The 21397-nt window shown below is 35.2% G+C and overlaps 1 protein-coding gene across 3 annotated transcripts in view; it reads left to right on the plus strand.

Moving 5' to 3' along the window:
- Nucleotides 1–104: 104 nt before the first annotated feature.
- The window catches only part of LOC149804677 (beclin 1-associated autophagy-related key regulator-like), a 44070-nt gene continuing 22777 nt past the window's right edge, over nt 105–21397 (plus strand). For all 3 annotated transcript variants that reach the window (XR_016416438.1, XM_089942929.1, XM_089942930.1), the window contains exons 1-4: nt 105–304; nt 409–471; nt 12028–12070; nt 12949–13030. Coding sequence is in view for 2 of the 3 variants with exons in the window: in XM_089942929.1 (XP_089799055.1) it covers nt 117–304; nt 409–471; nt 12028–12070; nt 12949–13030 (376 nt within the window). In the remaining variant the exon portion in view is untranslated. The remainder of the gene's footprint in view (nt 305–408; nt 472–12027; nt 12071–12948; nt 13031–21397) is intronic.

The following is a 21397-nucleotide window of genomic DNA, read 5'->3' on the forward strand; positions in this document are numbered from 1 at the left end:
CAGGCATCACTGAAAATAATGTACGAAATAAGCCAAAAACCTCCGAATGGAGAAGTAATAAGTGCCTTGGGAAAATCTGGCGGAAGTAAACAAATGCACTGACGTCACGATTTGTTATGGCTGACAGTTGTGTAGATTTAGCTCCACGAGTATTTTACTGTAAAACCTTGAATGAGAGTGCATCTGGCCTTACAGTTGCTGTTGAGCGTTGTCCACTTTGTGGAAAAACAAACTCTCCATTTTTCTGCCAATCTTGTGTCAGTCAAGGAAGTTTCCATCATTCTAAGTACACCTATACAGAAAGGTAAAAGTTATGACTTCACTCGATCAGCTGTTAATCATCTCGCTTGTGGAATGTGTGTTTTTCGTTATCATGTGAATCATATATTTTTGTCTGTTATGTTTCAGTTTTGCGGAAAAACAAAAGAGATGGGAGGTACTAAAGAAAGTAAGGAGTTCGATTCTAGCAAGGTAAGGAAACTTTATTCTGTCATTCATTTTTATGATAAGAAATGACGCATACTTATTTGTGTCCCGCGCGTAACGTAAAACCCAAACCTGCTCGTATTATTGTTTAAATTTGCTTTTAAATAATGTATGTACTATAATATACAAATACTGACACTTATCAACCTTCTACATATAAGTTTGACGTACAGTCCCGCAATTATTATAAATAGCACTTATATTATTTGTAGCAAAATTATAAGCAAATGATTCCAGCCCCTGTGATGTACCCCACGTCATGGACAAAGGAACTCGGTTACGGCTTGTATGAATGACCTAGATGACGTAACAGCACTACCATAGTGGACAATAAAGATTTACTATGGATTGGAAAGGCCAGTCATGAACTCATTTCCCCAAATCCAAGCAGCTGGTAGCCCCAACCAGTATACATGTAGAGGTATCTGATTGTGGTAGCCTTATAGGTACCTGAGACTCACTGACCACACCTACCTTTCTGATTTCTACAGACAGGTCTACTTGAAAGAAAGAATTTCAGACAAACTCAGTAACTAAAATACTGAGCAAATCTTGATATATCTTTTATCATTGTGTCAAACAGGAATGTTTTAGCAAACTCCTAATTAGTCAAATCATAAGACTGGTATTGTTACTTAACAAAAGTACTTGTATTTGTTCTTGGGCAGTTTTATTATTAAAAAAGTAAGGAAACTAAGGGGAAAAAATTGAACTGTTCCAGTAGTACAACTGCTGTATTTCTTGGCTTTGATCCTAGGGTTGCAAATAAACTTACCTACATTGTTTTAAAAACCAACACCATATCCCCCAAAAAACCAATTAAAAACAATAACGACCATGAACACAAGACCAGTATCAAATCTCATTTTAAAGAAAACCAAGATCCTACCCAATACTACCCAATTCTTTAAAAACTATATCTTTGTTTCGGTCCACATAGCTACAAAGAATCTGATTTTCATTTTTTCAAGAACCATCACTAAAATACAAAATTAATAACCAATCCATGAGCCATAGCCCACTAACATGACTTCTTTTACTTTTCAAAAAGCACAGTAAAAATAAAATTAATGCAATATATGGTCTTCCATATTCCATCACAGTTATTATTACATGATTTATTGAGCCCTATCACACTTTTTCACCTAGAAGCAAGCAAAGCAGATTGTGAATTCTGCCCCCAGTTTTATTTAATTCAGAACTACTGTGGTTACAAATTTTACAGTAGAGTAAATAAATGAGTATTTACCACAAGCTTTGAGGTTATAATTCTATTAAATTAGAAACATTTAAATTTTCTCATTATTGAGCCCATGTAAATGGACCACATATCACTTTTTAATTTGTACTAAAGTACAATATTGATGTATTAAGGTATAAGCTACAAATAATAGTATTGGCATTCTTCAGAAGGTTATTATATCATTTTGCTCCATCATAAGTATGACCGCTTCCATGGTCTAGTGATTAGAGCATCTGCCTCGGATGCAGGAGGTCATGGGTTTGATCCCTGGCCGAGTCATAGGTGGCGCTCTGCAGTTTTCTATTTTGTATAGGGTTATAATTTTAAAGAAAAAGAATTTCCCTAGCTTTCCTCACTGGTTATACATGCTATTTAAAACAAGACCTTGTGTATCTTAGGTATAATTCGAATAACCTTTAATTCCCTTTATTTTGGTGTATGATTGATGGGTGTAATATGGGTTATAGAGTATAATAATAATAATGAGGACTTGGCTTTATGCCAGATGTGCACCTTTCAAAAAAGTGCTAGCTCCACTTGGTCATTTTCACTTCCTGAACTTCAGAGGTAAATTGTATAAAACAAGAGCTGATAACTTTTTTTTTACATTTTATTTATTTGGTAATTCATTCATTGCACTTTCAGAAGCTGCTATGGATAGTGTACTTTAGACTAATTCAGGCTGATTTTTTTAGCACAAGGGAGCAATCATTTTAGTTAGCAATGTGCTTAGATCATGTACAATTTTCAAAAGTACAATATCCAAAGAAATATCATCCACATTACATTAATGTAGCATAGAGGTATGCCAACAATCTCTCCATTGTGCATGTTTTAAATGCAAACAACTTTGCCTTACAAACATCACTCTATCAAAAGTACATAATAACTGGTGAGCACCCCCATAGTCTGTACTAATCCCATAGAACATAAACCTCACATTACCATATCTCTTTACCTATGCTACCATATGCACGATTAATTTTTCATAAAATTCTAGCTCACAACAATCCCTAACTTACAAGATTGTTTAAACATTACAAAATCAGATACATGTATAAATATGCAATTATCGTTAACTCACGATAATCAGTATCGTCCTAACAGACAAATTATTTCATATAACCCTATGAAATCCTACACACATTAAAACTTGGATAACATGCAATCATCAATTCTATCAATGAACTAGTAACTGTAAAATTGGAGATAAATTGCATAACAACTTTAGCATCAACAGATTTCCTTGAAATTGAATAAATGATACATAATATGGATCTTAGTCATATCAAACACATTTGCACAAAACAATCAAAAATAGAAAAGTATGTGGAAAATTAAAATTGCGTACCTTAATGCTGTTCTCTTTCAGAAATTGTGTGTCCTAGCACTAAACCCTGTCTTTTCTTACAAGACAGCCACCTGGTCCCCTTTTCTTGCTTAAAGAGGAAAGCATTATTCTTTTTAGGCTTCCTAGGACCACTTCTCTCTCAGGATTTCAGACTAAAGAATTTCCTCTCTTGGGATTTCAGACTAAAGAATTTCGACCATGGTTGCCACTTTAAATTTACATTACTTCTAAAGTGTACACCTTAATTTACTCTGGTCAGTCGTAAGCAGCGGTTCCTAAATTTTTCTCAAGATAATTTCTTCTGTCAGATTTCAAACAGCATAGAATCTGTGAAGTACGGTGCATCTCAATGTCCCTTTGAAAATGATAATTTGACATGGGTTCCTTTCAAGCGGTTACAGTTGGTAGTTCAACTGTTTATTTTCTCAGGACAGCGTAGCAATGCCCTGGTCGAATCTCACTGAGTCATAAATGCTTGCCTTTCAAGTTTTAACACTGACACGGGGGGAGAAAAGAAGAAAGGTCAAAGTGACCCTTCACAAAGAATTTTCTGGCTTAAATGTGATAAAATTTTAATCCTCAATTCATTCAACTTTAAGGTTTAATACAATTCAGAATTTGACACTTTACTGTTAACAACGGTATTATGATGGTATTTAAAAGTGCCAAATACACGAGTCACAGAAGACCCATTGAATCATGCCAGGAAAATGTCAATATTGCCCCGATGATACTTGGCCTTGCAAGATGCAGTGATGATTACTCAAGATGAGCTGGTCCGTTAATGATGTTTGCAAAGGATACAAATGATCGTCCATAAGGAGGAAATGTAAATATAGGTAACGTAAGAAATGCTGCAGGGGATGGACCTACCGATGCATTAATATCAGTGAAGGATGAATTCAACTTAGGATTTGCGACACGTTGATAAATGTTAAATAATGAAGAATTTTCATGTGTGATTCCACTATCACATAAAACATTTGGATTTTGTAGACATGTCAGAAAGATTATTTTCGGAGCCAAGCATACTGTTGTACTTGTTAGAAATGATAATGATGCAATCTGGCGACCTGACATAGATGTTGCATGTAAAGTAAGACTGACAAAACTTTCATTGTGGATGCAAGTAATGACTCCAACAATATCTGAAGAAGAACGTCTACTTTCTTTCATGAGTCAGAGTGGTAAATCAACATTGTCATGATTGACGATGACAGTAGTATTTCAAGTTAAGTTGCTGATTTATTTACATGGCAGATAGCATCACAGCAGGATGTTTCTGCACCGCAACATATATTTATCACATTGCAGGAAAATGCATGAGAAAACCCACAAACACGAAATCCAATGGTAGTTGACACGCTTGGATCACATTTTTGGGTCGTGATCAGAATGTTCTGGTTTGCAGATATCTCAGCATGATTTTACAACACTGTATCCAATCTATTACTTTTCGTTGGAACATTTAGACTTATTCAGGCAATCTGTTGTTGATATACACTTCCGAGCTCATGTAGCACGATCACTACCAAGAATAACTGGTCCACCAGTTATTCCTGGTGGTTACATAGCAATCACTGTTATACTGTGAGACAAAACAATGCTCCATGAAGGTGTTGGTGGACGAATGAGAGTTATTGATGCCCCATTGGAAAACGTGTAATGTTTTCAAAACATGTACTTTAAATTCCTCATGATATTATAATGTCATATCATCATGTTAATGTTACTCTGACCCCTGGGAAGATTAAAAAGCTTCAATCGAAATCAGCAAAGAACCATAGAATAAAAGTATAACTAAAAAAATAACAAATCGAAGGTGGTCAAAATAAACTATCATTGTCAGAACATCAACTCAGGCACTTCAATAAAGCTAAAGAATAAAAAACCAGTGTTATACTCAATCTTTCTGCGGGTGCCATTAAAGACGCAGTCAAGACGTGGTATTTTTCCACTAATTGCAGCTATACCAGCGTTAATAGCCGTTGAAGCCCCAGCTGTTGCAAAAGCATCTGCACTTGGTGCTGCTGGGATGGCACTAAAGAAAGCAACAGAACACCAAATAAACACTTCCCAAAAAAGAGAAAGGGCCTAAGACTCCAGGAACTGCCCACTCAAGGTATGGAAAAGGTCTGAGACTTCCCAGGACACTTCTTTTGGCGCAAAGCATCTCCTTCCTATATCCAATTTTGATTTACTTGATGCTGCTAAAAAATTAAATATAGAAAAACTTTAGAGGTGTTTTTTGTTTATGAACAATTACCAAAACAACCAAACCATGTTGAAACCGGTATCATTAATCTCTATAGAAGCTCTGGTCCAGGTACTCATTGGGTTGCATACGCGATTGATCCACATAGAATTATTTATTTTGATTCGTATGGGTTGGTGTCGGCAGAATGCAAAGCACTCATCTTCAAAACACTCCCATCTGGTATTCAACATTACCAACAAAGACAATAACCAATCTGCCAATATGTGGCCGTGAAGTAATTGCTGTACTCGATGCTGTGTCAAGGTCGCTGACTCTACCTTATAAAGTCGTCCGCGAGTATACAAGTAGACGGTATAACCTTCCATCGTCATTGTAAACAGATCTTAAAGTATAATGGTTGATATTTACGGAAGATCTTATCGCTTGAGTAATACTCACCAAGGCAACTCTACATATGTACTGTTGGTGTCTTTAATTAATCGCTCAACTACCACCTACTATATAATGAACTCCCCAATCGACATTCAAAATTACAAATACAACAAAGTATGTGAGTGGCAATCCAAACCGAAAAATATCATTGACCAGTATATAGGAAAAGTATTAAAAAAATATCGCAGACATGTAGTTGCCATTAACATAATTGTGTATTCGGTGTCTGCTGTTACCGCTGGAACCGGCATATTGCTATCAACAATAATAATGACGTCACCATTTCCGCTGCAGCAACAATTGCTGGTGTTCTTAATATCATCGCTTGAAAATATCTACATGTACAAATACAATCTTGTATGAGTATACAATAAAGTTGCACACAGCGACGCTAAAATACACTAAATTATCTTCATTGATATCATCAGTCTTTAGCGATAAAATAATTTCAGATACTGAGTTCACAGAAATGATTAAGATTTACAACAAGGCAATGACTGTATCAAATTCTACGTTAGATTTAGAATCAGGATTTAAGAATAAAGTTGTCATCACAAGAATTACTCCAACAGATCGTTGCTAATACAACTCCATCAAAAACCACGATGATATCAGCAAGCGCATCCAATCCTGAGTTCAGCGTCACCTTTCCAACTGCAGTTCCAGTGAAAGAAATAGTATATCATAGTTGGCCAGATATTAGATCAAATTCATTTGGTGGGTTGCAAGCAAATAATTCACTGGTATTCACACAGAAAAATAAACCAGATGGAACCCACGATTGTCTAGTTGTTGGTATTCTCACAGGTAGTTATCAAATCGAAAACAAATCAGCGATGAATTTCAGCACAGAATTAAATCTATTATGAGAAAAGAATCTAAAATAGCTATCGCTGTTCATGAACCAATATTATCAGCCATGAGAGAAATAAACCCTCTAGATTATTCCATAGGTATATATCAGTCATCGATTAGAACCATACTATGATGGCCAGAGATGACATCTGTTTATCAAGAATCACCAGAACCACAATGTGTTGATTTTTCTGCAGATAAAATTTTTTTTATAAAACTTCCAGAGTATCAAAAAAATAAACCATGGAAGATTGATCCAGAAGCTCTTGTGATATTTTATATTACTGATGAAGATACTAAAATATCTTTATTTACTCATGATCATAATATTTCTAGTATCATACAATATTATGACAATAGTATAAAACAACAGATTATTGAAACAATACAACATCTAAACTAGGTTTTGTCAGACTTTGACTATATTAATAAAATTGTTATTCAGTGATTAGTGACAATCATTGTGTACTTTGAAATTATGATGGAACAGTCATAAACTTTATGCAGATATTTCTAGGTGCCTATAAAATAACCGAAGCAGAATTATCAACGTTTGTAATACCAGGATTTGCCAAATTCAGTCACTGATGTTATCAATGAAAACTTTACTAAAATCATCATGTCATTGAGAAAGATAGCCCCTCCATCAAATATTCTCAAAAATAACACTGATCAGTATGGTGGAGGTCGTCATAATTCACCAGGTGTTGTTAATATAACATCAACGATCACAGTCAATTTTGTATGTGATGCAACTGATGGCAGTTTTCAAGTAGATGAGAATTTTGTAAAATCTGTTTCTGAGTTGTAGTTGGCGTTTTACATATAATTATACCTTCATTTAATCAAGGAGTATTATATAATGTATCAACATGTAAGAGTTTTTATATGCAACAAAGAGCAACTCAAAAGTGCCGTCAGAACAATATTGCCACTTTCACACACAGAAAAATTTAGTGTTAATATAATTATTGATGAATGAATGCATCGATGAAGAATTTTTGTTAATGCAGGAACAGTGAAATGAGCTGCAGCGAGAACGTATTATTATGATTGTGTGCGATAGAGATCAAATTCTAAATTATGCACATTCTTGTATTGTATTTGATCAGCTTTAAAAAATCTCATCCTCTTGACTTTGTAAATAAACAAATAAATATTATAATGGGAATCAGAATAAATATTACATGCGTTATCATTCGATGTTATCATTTTCATTTTCACAATCTGTCACTACTTTCGCTGTGGGAGGTCTAGGGTTCGATCCCTGGCCGAGTTACACCAAAGACTTATACAAATGGTACTTACAGCTGTCTCGCTTGGTGTTCAGCATTATGAGTTTAGTGTTAGGACTGGTCAGCCTGGTGTCAGGATAATGTGACTGGGTGAGACATCATGCTACATGTTTATGGCATGATGCCCCAGTGCTAGACATCACTGTAAACTGCCACATAGCAGACATCATGGCAATATGACTGAAAAATTTCACTGTGTTTAGCTGTTACTGATGGTGCTTTCACAATCACATCAGTCACTGGTGACAGCGCTTTTATTTTCACTTTCACCAGTAACAGAGTTACTTGCAGACATATTCTTTCTCAACTGCCTTACACGAGATAATTATGATCTAATTTTTTCAATTGCGCATGAGAGGTGAATGAATTTTTCAACTTCTGGATCTTTGACTATGGCCAAGGATCGTTGCATAGATTGTTGAATCAGCTTAATGTATCAGTATTCTGCTGGTAATGTGTATCTATCTTCAAATTTTCGTTGTAGTAATGATTCAAAATCAAATAATTTTTTCAGGATTAAGTTCATTAGATATTTTTATGCTGTCATGTTTTAATTTTTGAGTTGCAGACATAATAGCATTAATATTTTCAAAATTCATTATATTATGAATATATATTTAAAATAAAATAAGTATTTACACACACAGCCCCCATGTGAAATCCTCCTAGATTACCAAACGTCATTTGAGAGGTTTATTTTGTATGGAATGAGTGAATCAACTTCACATCTGCAATATGTCATTGTTGTAGAATATGATCATGGACATGACAAGCTTGATCAATGGCATTTATTGGATACTCTTCAGGTTTTGGCTGATCTCGCTCGTCAAGTCGGATATCAAGTCAAGTTCCAAAGATTTTAATGAAAATGCAAAATTGTTGGATGAGGATGGTAATGATATTATTTATTTTATCACTGATATTGATATTGATGAAACCCCATCTTTAGATAACCTTGATGGATTTAATAATAATCTCGTAGTATACGATGATGTGATGGTGGACAAACAGTCAAATTCAGCTCAGATATTTCCTTGAGGCAGACACATAAACATGGATGTGATATATGTTACTCAGCAATTAGTCCAAGTTTCCTCTGACCCTTGTCACCCGATTTTTGATATCTGGACATTTATGTTGGGGTGTAGGATCAGAGTCCATTTCCTATCGAGAGCTCTGACTTGTCTCAGCAGTAAAAAGTCATGAAAATCACATGTTTTGGAGCCCTTAACGTCAGTTTGGTAAAACGCAGAAAAGTCAATAATGGCTTGATGAACAGAAAATATCTCAGGAGTAAAACATGCTATATAATATGGTCGTGTGCCTTTAAAATGGAAATAGCAGAAGGAAATCAAGGGTCATGAGTGGAATGAAGTATTTGGAAGTTACATACCTTCTCTTTTATATAGTATAATAGAGAGGGACGTCCTATGTCACTACGGGTCATGGGGTTAATCTAAGGTATTTTTGTCACTCTGTATGATTTTTTTCCTTCGGGTTATTGTTTTTTTCTTCTCAACATCATGCTCACGTCGAACACCTGTTGTTGCCTTATTTGATTCCGACATGCATTTTTATGGAGATGTTTGCCATTTTCTGTAAAGGATAATATCTTTTAATTTGTGACATTAGTCTCAATCATGTCTTGCTTCATTAATTTAATGGGTTATCCATTTTGATTTAAACAGTTTTGTTGACTCCAAGCATGTTTATCCAGGGCTAGTGTAAATATTTGATACCGTGAATTGATGATAAAATTACTATCTGTTATATGTTTTCAACTTTATGTAAAGGCATTGGGGAAACGTCATATTTAAAATATATATGGCTTAGATAAATTGTTTTTTTAATAATTGTAATACTAAATAAATAAATGTAAGAAATAATATTATGTATATTGTATCTTGTGTCTTTCCTAGGTTGAATGGAAGGTCAGTTTGCATCCTGGAGATACCTTCTTCATTTGGTACCCCACTGTTATGATCATAAAAGTATGGTCTTTCATGATATCTTCACGATAATATCAAGGTCTTGTTTCATAGTATTTCATGGTTTGATCATCACTAAAACCTTGACATGCAGTTGTCTTGAATAAATATGTTCATTTGATTGTTTTGACCACGAATTATGAAGATTGGAAAACTGATGAACAAATTTAAAGATCAGTTTATGATCAGTCTTTTTGTCTTGCAGCTAGGCAGTATATAACAATCTTTTAAACAATTGCATGTACATGTATCTAGTTCAGTAATGTAGTACATATTGTGTTCTTCCAAGTATGCTCTTATCCACCACCAACAATTTTCTGCATCTTTTTTTAAGAGTTATTCAACCTTTATAGTTGGAGACTGGTTTTCAATAATGCATGAAAAAAATGCAACTACATGTAGTCTCCCAGGTTTTAGAATATCTATGAAACTTTTCACGTTATGTGAAACTTTTCACAGGTTATGGCCATTGTCAGAAGATGCCCATATCGACAGTTGAGTGTGCTCTCAGAATAATTTTATAGTTATTACCCTTTTTGTCCCGCAGCTGAAAGCAGATTAAGACAGAATCGTGTGATTGCAATCAGCATTTTTTTGTAGATTGTGGTCATCATTTCAAGATGTACATATGAAACCACCTCCTGTGATTGTTTATAAAGAGTTATATCCCTGTTTTTTGCTTAGCCGGTTGTTGATAAGTCACTGTATGTTTAGAAGAGTTGTGCCCTTTTAATGATTGTAGACTCATCTCCTTCACGAGCTAGGGCTGAGATGCAGCATAGGCAGGGGTATATTCATGTGAACAAATTGCTTATCATTTCTCCAAAAAGAAAAGGGCTATGGCTATTATTGCTGCAAGCAAACAAATTATGGATGCTGTTGTGAATATTGTAGATTGTTCCATAAAAATTTAGTCATGTGATCTTCTTGCAACCAAAAATGAATTTGACATTCATACAAATTGCTCTTGGAAGTGAATGTGCAAAATGACTTTGGAAGTGTCCCACCCAGAGGTAGATGTGTGTAGGAGTGAAAGTGCCCCAGGTGCTGAGTTGTATGTGTGTTTATGTCATTGTATGAATAATAATTGTAACACTACTCTGTATGTTGTTATTTTGCCTTGACACATTGGGAATATGATGCTAAGATTCATTACAGTGTATAACATGTGATCCAGGGAAGTTTGTACTTATATCAGAATCCATTGCTTGTTGATCCAGTTTATCATAAGAGTAAAATAGATTTGCATGATCAGTTGCATCACTTATCAACTGATCTAAACATCATGCTGTAAAGTAAGCCCAAATTTTGACAGCCTGAGGCAACATGAAGACTTTTGTTTCACCTGATCATACTTTGGTGTGTTGGTGTTGTATGGTTTAATGCCATTTTTCAGCACACGATAGGCTATACATAGCAGCCAGTATTAATGGTGGAGGAAGAACCCGAGAAAACCCCGGAAAGAACCACTGACCCATGAGAAGCTACTGGCAATCTTTCGCACATACCCACATTGGCTGAATCTGAGACTTGAACCACCGCAGACAGGTGAAATGGCAATGATCCGTAACAGAGAGCGCTTTGGGATCGTACTTTGGAATTCTGCTCTACCAGTCTCAAAAACAAATATACTAAATAGGTTAATCCATATTTGGCAAGTATATGCACAATAGGGAGAAGTTTCTCAAGCAATTGGTATTTATTTTATTTACTGTATATACTTGTTTACAAGTCAAGTCAGACTGCAAACAACTAAGATCTGGGTCTGCCATAGCATAACAGTAATGCACCAGCAGACCATGGTCTTTGTTGTTTCTTATACTGATTACTCTTAACAAACTGCACAGATCCAGATCTGCCAGTGCATTATGTAACTGCTGATCTGGGTCTGTGCAGTTTGCAGTTGGACTCAACTTTTAAGTGAGTATATTTGATAGTACATATATTTTATACTTTTCAGTTATTTAAGATTCCATGCACAGGAGAATTTTTTGACAAATGGACCTGGGCTATCTACCACCGACCTTATTATTATAATGTAAAATTTGTTCTGTTCATTTTGTGCCTGGATAAAATATGTTGCATTATATATTGCAATCTTTTTTTCAAAGCTGTATGTGTACATTTCTTATAATTGTTAAAACATTTAATTATTTCAGGTTTCAGAAGTCAGTGGCACCATTACATAAATATGATGAAAAGGTAATCACATATCTAATATTGTTGTGCTTAATATTTATGCATAATGAAACAAGTAATAAAATACTTTTATTTATGCCTGTCATTATTAGTCAGTATTTCTTGAAAGATATTCAAAAATTAAAAGTTAGAATTGAACATTAAATGCCTCTAATATTATTTTTCAACACTAAAATTTCATACTTGAATGCAGTCTCTGATAAAACAGTTACAGGGATCAAACATTAAAGCATGTAATGTATATCTAAACCTGTTTCAGTGATCAGACTTTAACAGCATGTCATGCATATGTATATCTAAACCTGTTTCAGTGATCAGACTTTAACAGCATGTCATGCATATGTATATCTAAACCTGTTTCAGTGATCAGACTTTAACAGCATGTCATGCATATGTATATCTAAACCTGTTTCAGTGATCAGACTTAAACAGCATGTCATGTACATGTATATCTAAACCTGTTTCAGTGATCAGACTTTAACAGCAGTCATGTACATGTATATCTAAACCTGTTTCAGTGATCAGACTTTAACAGCATGTCATGTACATGTATATCTAAACTGTTTTAGTGATCAGACTTTAACAGCATGTCATGTACATGTATATCTAAACCTGTTTCAGTGATCAGACTTTAACAGCATGTCATGTATATGTATATCTAAACCTGTTTCAGTGATCAGACTTAAACAGCATGTCATGTACATGTATATCTAAACCTGTTTCAGTGATCAGACTTAAACAGCATGTCATGTACATGTATATCTAAACCTGTTTCAGTGATCAGACTTAAACAGCATGTCACGTACATGTATATCTAAACCTGTTTCGGTGATCAGACTTTAACAGCATGTTATGTACAGCTATATCTTAATTTCTTTCAGAAGACCGCCATAAAAGAATGTAGGAAGAAGATTGAGTATTTGCAGGGAGCATTAATTACTGCCAAGAGCAATCTTATTAAAGGTAATATGGGCAAAGTTTAGTGTTATTCCAGGAAATTAGTTTTGGACAAGCATCAGTCCTTTTAAGAATAATAACCAATTATATGTCATCAGTTATGATGTCTGTTATAGTTTTGGTTAAAATTCAGTTCTGCACCATTCCAGCTGTTTAGTCTAATTTTAGAAAGAAGTTTTGGTTTCTGGGTTCTACAAGACTAGCTAAATGGAGGAGCAAAATTTATTATGTTAGATTAAAAATGAAACAAAAAGGACAAAACAGGTGGAGAAGATGGAGACAGAAAATATGGAAATGATGGACAAAAAAAGAGATCTAAGAGCATCAGATTTCACATTGAAAAGAAGACATGATATAGAAAAATTACAGCCATATTGATAATTTAAAGAGGTATAGATGATCTCAATGTAGACTAGACCCTCCCAACACCTTACAGAGGCATTATGATTGGGTAAGTATTCTCAAGGAAACATATTTTACTAGGAAAAATTGGTGTGTGTGTGTATATATATATATATATATATATATATATATATATATATATATACACACACACACACACACACACACACACATACATATATATATATATATATATATATATATATATATATATATATATATATATATATATATATATGCACAAAGACACATAATACACATTGTTTGCCTTTACAATAGTACAATGGGCTGGGGCTGGACATTTTACATTTTTTTGCTTGATATTTCTTTTTTTTTCTTCTTGGTCTCCTTTTTTGCCAAGCTCACATTAGCAAGATGCAGTGGTCCCTTCTGCAACAGCAGCTGTTGCATCATACTGAGCTATAATTCATTCCACACATCATCACTAATAATATCCTTGTCTGTAGCTCAGTGAATTTTCACATCAGTATCTTTCAGTATAGGTAAAATTATTTAATTCATTTTGCTCACAAACTGTTTTGTATCATGAAAATGTTTAACATTTAATGCCAGTCATTACAAGCTGAAGCAGGGTGGTTTGTTTATGTAAAATTCTTCAATGATGCCATAACCTGTCCCTGTGGAATAGTCAAATTGCTTAATAAGGAGTGATCAGCTTTTCTTTTCCCCCTCCCTTTGATTTCTTTGCACCCACACCAAAACTGCCTACCCTTCTGCACATGAGATTCTCACGTGAGATCTAACTCAGGTTAGTCTCCTGTGCAATTTAACATGCAAATTAGGTAGAACTCACGTGAGCAAATAGATTCTAATAAGAAAATCACATGTGCAGGAATTGTTAACAAGAGCAGTATCTTGCTCACGTGAGCCACACCTTGCTCACATGAGCCACACCTCGCTCATGTGAGCAAGATCTGCTCACGTGAGCAACATCTTGCTCACGTAAGCCACACCTTGCTCACGTGAGCAAGATTTTGCTCACATGAGCGGCATCTTGCTCACATGAGCAAAAACAACAAAAAACAACTATAGTATTTACTTTTTATTGAATACAAGAATTAAACAGACTAAGATCAATATTCAAATCTAGTATTCATAAGCATATAATTTGAGTTCGATTAGTGATCTTTTAATAAGGTAAGACAACTAGAGTATGTATGTATGTATGTATGTATGTATGTACCTGTTATATTAATACATCACATTTATTCTAAAAACTTTAAGGTCATAATGAAAGATACTGCTGGAAATTAGCTTCACATGAAGACCATCCTTCACTGTTCCAGAAAATTCAAAGCAAACAAAACATGTAATTGACATTCCTGCGTCTGAATTTCATTATTTGCCAGTCTGCAACAATATTTTCACTTGGAGATTGTTCTCTATGAATCAATGCACTTCCTGTAGACCACTGAATTTAAGTTAGCAGGCTCAGTTTTGAACTGTTGAAAAATGAAACCTGAAATGGAAATGAAAAAGTTGGTAAAGTTTTTTTTTCTGATCACAGCATTTGAGACATTCTGTAAGGTGGATTTTTGAAGATTTGTTTTACAAGGTAAAGGCAAAATACATAATTGTAGTTTGGATTAGATGGCACTTTATCACACTGTGAAAATAGGAGCCAACTGTTTTCCCAAGGACACACTTACGCAGCCAACCCAGTCTGAAAATTCATCCTTTGGACTATGAGTCAAATTGCTCTACCAATAGAATTACCATAGTTCAGTAGCAAACATATAAACTGCACTGTTGATGAGACACCTGCAAGTCACACTGCATATTCCAAATTTGACTACTACTGGATAAAGATGCCAATGTGTACCCGGGTAATAACCTGGGTAATAAAACGAACAATTGGGTACCCGTTAAAAAAAAAAGGTGTTCACGGGGGCTCATATGGTTGCTTACAATTTACTTGTCATACGTGGTCTGTATAATAATAATACAATCCTTTCTCAAGTGACCTATTTAAGAATCAACCCTGATATTTCAAGCCTGACCATCCTAAAATTCATGCCTGTCCATGGTTCATGTGCCAATTTTCTCTTGTTTTCAGAACCTGGTGACATTATCTGGGTCAAATAAAATTAAGCACAATATAAATGTCTGGTTTAACTTGGCTACTGTAACATGCACTTCTTATACCACCATGTTAGGAGAAACAATGAATGAAATGGTCAACTATACAGACTGAAATATAAAGATCAAAAAAAGTTTGCTACTTAATAACAGTTTTGAAAAAACAGGTTTTTGAATGTGAAACCATTGCCCTAGATTCATTATATTATGATACTACACACATAGCAGTCCAGCTTAAATAGAAAATAAATGGCACCATATATCATTTTTTCAAAAAGAAGAAAAAACAACAACAAAAATAACCCAGGATGTATCAATGCAACTGATGGATGTTATGTAACTGAAAAATGTTAGAGAAAAGATATTTTGTTAAACTTAAAAACATGTTGCACTGGACCGTCGTATAGGGATAAACCATGGCAGGTTGAGGATAATACAACAATCAACATTTATGGACTTTATGATGATTCGCAAAAGTTACTGTAGACATGTACACTAGTCGAAATGACTTATGCACAAATAATTTATCAATTTCTTTTGTGTCTATTCTCATCTATACTACTAATCCACACGAGTTCAGCTGATTTGTGACAAAAATTATAACTGCATATACATTTTTCATACAGTTTTCTGTAATAATGGCATGTAATTTATACTCTTGTTGTGCTCAGATTATGATTTTTGCCACTTATATTAGTAATAAGTATGCTTACAGCTCTTTTTGGGGTTGGAACATGCGAACCTACAACAAAGCAGTTCAGCTTCACATTTAATACAATTTCCTTTTGATTGTATACTCTAGTAACCAATCGTTAGGAATGATGGGCACACATTAGAAATTTGCAAAAAAATTGTCATCTCTACCTCTGGAACAGCTCCTCTGGAAGATTTCTCCAAATCTTTTGGGATACATTTTTCCAAAATATGTACATTTGCAATATATAAAGAAATTCAAAATCTGGTTTCCAACTTTTATATTTAAAAAAACAAATGTATTGGGGGTCAAATTTTAGAGTCTGAAATGCATATGTTATCATGTGTATTACATCAAAAGATTTGAAGCATCTTATACATACCCTTTACTGGAGTCGGAATTTCCTCTAGCATGGCAATGGGGTTTTGTCTTACTTCTTCCTGTTGCTGTCAATGTTTTGCACTTCTTTCAAATGATTGCTAACTTTGTTGTGTTGATTAAATTTTGTGACCTTCATGAAGTTTAATCTGTAAAAAGATAAAAATTACACTGGACAACAAATTTTTACAAAAGTCATGTTACTGAAATAAAATTAGTCAATTCTTATCAATTTTTATGTGCTGAACACGAATATGACAGTCAAATTGCAAAATTGGCTCTAGTTTTTTTGTAATCTGCAAGAAATTAATGTTTACATAACGAAATGCATTCCAATAGTAAAAGGTCAACTGTAATAGCCTACCTATAAAAAATCAAGTCATTGACTACATCTTAGATTTCTTCGCCTGTCTCTTGTACAGCTGTTTGGGAGCATCTCTGAGGAGTGTCCAGCAGTAGTCAGCCAGCATTGTAGTGGACCATTTTCCCTGGTATCTTTGTTCCATTGTTGCGATATCTTGATGAAAACGTTCGCCGTGTTCATCACTAACAATACCACAGTTGCTAGGAAAGAAATCCAAATGGGAATGAAGGAAGTGAATCTTTAGAGACATATTGCAACCAAGTTTCTTATACTTCATCAACATGTCTTCTACTAGTTCCTTATAGTTTTCTGCCCTAACATTTCCGAGGAAGTTTGTAGAAACTAGGCGAAAAGCATTCCATGCTTGTTTCGCGTCACCTTCCAGCAAGTTGTTGAACCGGTCATCTTTGAAAAGCTCTCGAATCTGAGGACCCACAAAAACTCCCTCTTTAATCTTTGCTTCGCTGAGTCGAGGGAATTTTTCATGCAGGTATCGGAATGCTGGCAAAGTCCGGTCAATGGCTTTCACGAAGTTCTTCATCAAACCTAGTTTGATGTGAAGGGGTGGTAGCAAGATTTTCTGAGCCTCAACCAGAGCTGGGTGTTGGATATTCTTCTCTCCAATGGCTACATTCTGCCTGTGAGTCCATTCCTTCCTCATGTAGTGCATTTCCCTTGCTCGGCTATCCCACTCGCATAAGAAACACATGTATTTTGTATATCCTTGCTGCAGTCCCATTAAAAGGGCAACTACCTTCAAATCACCACAGAGGTGCCAGCTGTACTTGTTATACTCAATGGAATTCAGTAGCTGCCTTAAATTATCGTATGTCTCTTTCATGTGGACAGCATACGCTACTGGAATAGATGGAAGAATGTTTCCATTGTGCAAAAGCACAGCCTTGAGACTCAGTTTCGAAGAGTCCACAAATAGTCTCCATTCTTGTGGGTCATGAGTGATTTTTAAAGCATTCATGAGGCCCTCAATATGGGAACAGAATATCAGATTACTTTCCTTTCTGAAGAAAGGCTCCAATTGCTGGTGGCGCTTTCGATATGCAGTAATTGTGACATCTTCTTCTAGAAGATTCCATTGTTGGAGTCTTGATCCTAGCAATTCTGCCTTGTTCTTTGATAAGTCCAAATCACGAATCAGGTCATTTAGTTCTTCCTGTGTTATTCTGTGTGGGGTTGATGATGCACCACAGTGAAAATCTGGATCACTGCATGCTGATGGACCAGGAGAAGAACAGGTCGACTCACCTTTGTCTTCGTCAGATGAATCAAGAGAATATTCTGCTGGAGGTTCTGGAATAGGAAGTCCCTCACCATGTGGAACTGGTCTCAATGCAGACGGAATGTTTGGGTAGACTATTCTCGACTTCTTTCGCTTCGTTATTCCGCCGGAAAGAGGAGGAACCAAGCAGAAGTAACAGTCATTTAGGTGGTTGCTTGGCTCTCTCCACACCATTGGGACTGCAAACGGCATTGATGACCTTTTGCAATTCAACCACTGTAAAAGCTGTGTTGTACATGTAGCACAGCATATATGCGGAGCCCAAGGCTTGTCTTGGTCACCAACCTTGCATCCGAAGTAAAGATGATATGCCTTCTTCACTTGAGAATTGATACTTTTCTTCTGGTTGGCAAATGTCACTTCCCCACAAATATAGCGAAAATTGTCAGCGGTATTAACACACTTTCGAGGCATTACTGTTCTTTATTGTACGTAAATGGATAAAATAATAAGTTTTATGTAACAGTAGCTTGAACTGTCTCGCACAACGTCTAAAATATTTTAAATGCTGAACCTATCTGATTGGGCATTATATAGTACACTGCTTACGTCAGCTTCAGCAGCCGCCTGGCATTAGTATAATAGGCCTACACATGTATAGTACACTGCTGACGTCAACTTACTTCAGCAGCCGCATGGCATTAGTATTGCATTGCATCAGAAAATGATGCAATCAACTGTGGATGATGTGAGCATGATGGTATTATGCAATGTTACATCATTATTCCGGATGTTGCTGCAGTCCTACTGGAGAAATTTACACAGTGAAACATAGAAAATGAGGTATATGAATATCTTCAAAACGAGAGCCAATACAAATTTTTCACGGTTATATTCATGTTCGGCACACCAAAATACTACAGATTAGGGCCTTTTCAAGTCAGTAATGATTTCACTGTTGACCAGTGTTAGTATAATTGATCATTTTAAATATCTATGCATAACAGAAAGAATGCACTGAAATGAGAAAACGATTTGGTTGGCAAAAGAGTCCTAGTGTATATAAGCATTAAGAAAAGCTGTAATCCTTATCCAATTAAATCTCTATTTTAAATTTACCAATCAAAATATTTGACAGACAGGGCAAATGTCTTTTAGGAATAAAATCATGAATTAAGCTACTGCATTTGGTTCTCAATCGTGTATGCTTATCTTGATCCACCCAATCAGCAATAAAATAATTTGAAGAACATTTATGTTTGTACAAATTGTTTCAATCAGTAATGCAAGTACTCCTCACTGAGGCGCCCGCATTATTGGGGGTGGGGTAAGAGCCAGACATGATTGCACAGTTGAATTGTGGAAGGCTTAAATATTCGATGATAGTATGGTGTAGATATCATTTTTAGAAACAGGAGGTTGAATTATTATCTTTAAGTAAAATCTGAAACAATCCCTTGGCTCAATTTTAAACGACCATGCGAATTTATGCTTATGCTTATAATGTCGATGATTCAGGCTATCCACTTTGATCATTCTATATGCGAAAATTGTAAAAAGAAATGAGTAAAAGTAACTTACCTCTTTCTCGGCAAAGAACCAGTCTTTCATAATCCTTGAATCTTGCCTAACAGCACGTCGACGTCTTCTGTTTCGTACTGGACATTAACAACCGTACCGACGTGGACATCTTTACATGTTGGTGTTGGTTTCTATATTTTAATAATATCCACGCTATTGCTGTCAGAATGATTTAAGAGCAAACATGTTGCAGGAGAATATTAAATAACTTTCTCCATAAACAGCGTGGCCCTTGCTAAGAGAATATGGCCCGCGCGTAAATTTCTGTCTGTTCGGTTTAAAAGTTCTATTCTACATGTACACTGTAGGTCAACATCCAGCATCTGTTGAGTTCATCTGAGGCGCCATAAAGGGTAAATTATTAGTAAACATGCTGTTGTACGCATAGGTGCTTGTATCATTGATTACAATATAAAAATCAGTCACACATGTAGAATAAAAATAATACTTTTATTATTTTATACTACTGTATGACTGACATTTAAATTGTAAGCAACGATGCGAGCCCTTCTGATTTTACACTCCTTTGTACACATGTACTCGGGTATTTCTTAATGTTATATTTTTATTTTATATATCAAATAAATGCTATTTTATTATCTGATGTTTCATAAAAACTGAGCTATAAGTGAATTCATATCATTAATAAGTTAATTAATATAGACCTAGTTAATTTTGATGTTTTTACACTAGCTTGTGCCGAGCCATGCCCCATAGGACACTCTAATGGTTCTAACAAGCTGATTCTTCCACCGTGTACTCTGATAACCTGGGTCACAGAAAAGTTAACGGAAACGTCAGTGATTTGTTTTGTGATTATTTCAATAGGAAACTTCTTTTATAAACTTTGAAATGACATGATTAGAACATTTAAAAGGCTGCAAATAAGCAAAAGTTTCCATTGCCAAGAATATACACGTGTAAAACAGTGCGAAACAGCTACACAACCAAACACGACCGGATTAGGCAGTTTCTTACGGATTTATTAAATTTTATGTACAGTACATGTTTGGTTTTTTACTGATAATGTACATATGCATAGGAAACGGGGTTGGGGTGAAACCTCGATAATAATTTGTCTAATACTTAACCTGTTCGACTGTTCAGTCGGCGTTTGAATTTTAGCGGACACTAGACAAAATGTTTAATGTTACCCCGCGTATCTCTTTGATGCCAGACATTCAACGTCGGTGGACAATGATTTATTAAACACGTTAATATTATGAATCCTTTATGGTTTCTGCGTGGATTAAACATAGGCCGTTTTATAGAATATGGGTAAGGGGGGCATCAAGCGTACGTACGCAGGGGGGGGGCGGGGCGTAAAAAAGTATGCATGCGTATGGGGGGGGTCAAGCTTTACCGGATTTTTGCGTAAGTACTAAATGGATGACCCATTAGCCGAATTACACAATTCAGTAAGTATAAGATTGTATTGGCGTTTGTGCGAACGTTAGGCATGAAAGAAAACGACGTAGTTTATGTAATTCTCCAATTTTTTTCTGGAAAATGACTTGAGAGTTTATTAGGCCAAAAGGACTGTGCATCAGGGTTTATTTTTTTTTCTTCAGATATGTGGCAATGTATTTTTCTTACAATTTTATAGTGGGGTTTTAG

The sequence above is a fragment of the Sinohyriopsis cumingii genome, chromosome 2, assembly GCF_028554795.1.
Source record: "Sinohyriopsis cumingii isolate HCF-2022 chromosome 2, ASM2855479v2, whole genome shotgun sequence".
NCBI lineage: Eukaryota > Metazoa > Mollusca > Bivalvia > Unionida > Unionidae > Sinohyriopsis > Sinohyriopsis cumingii.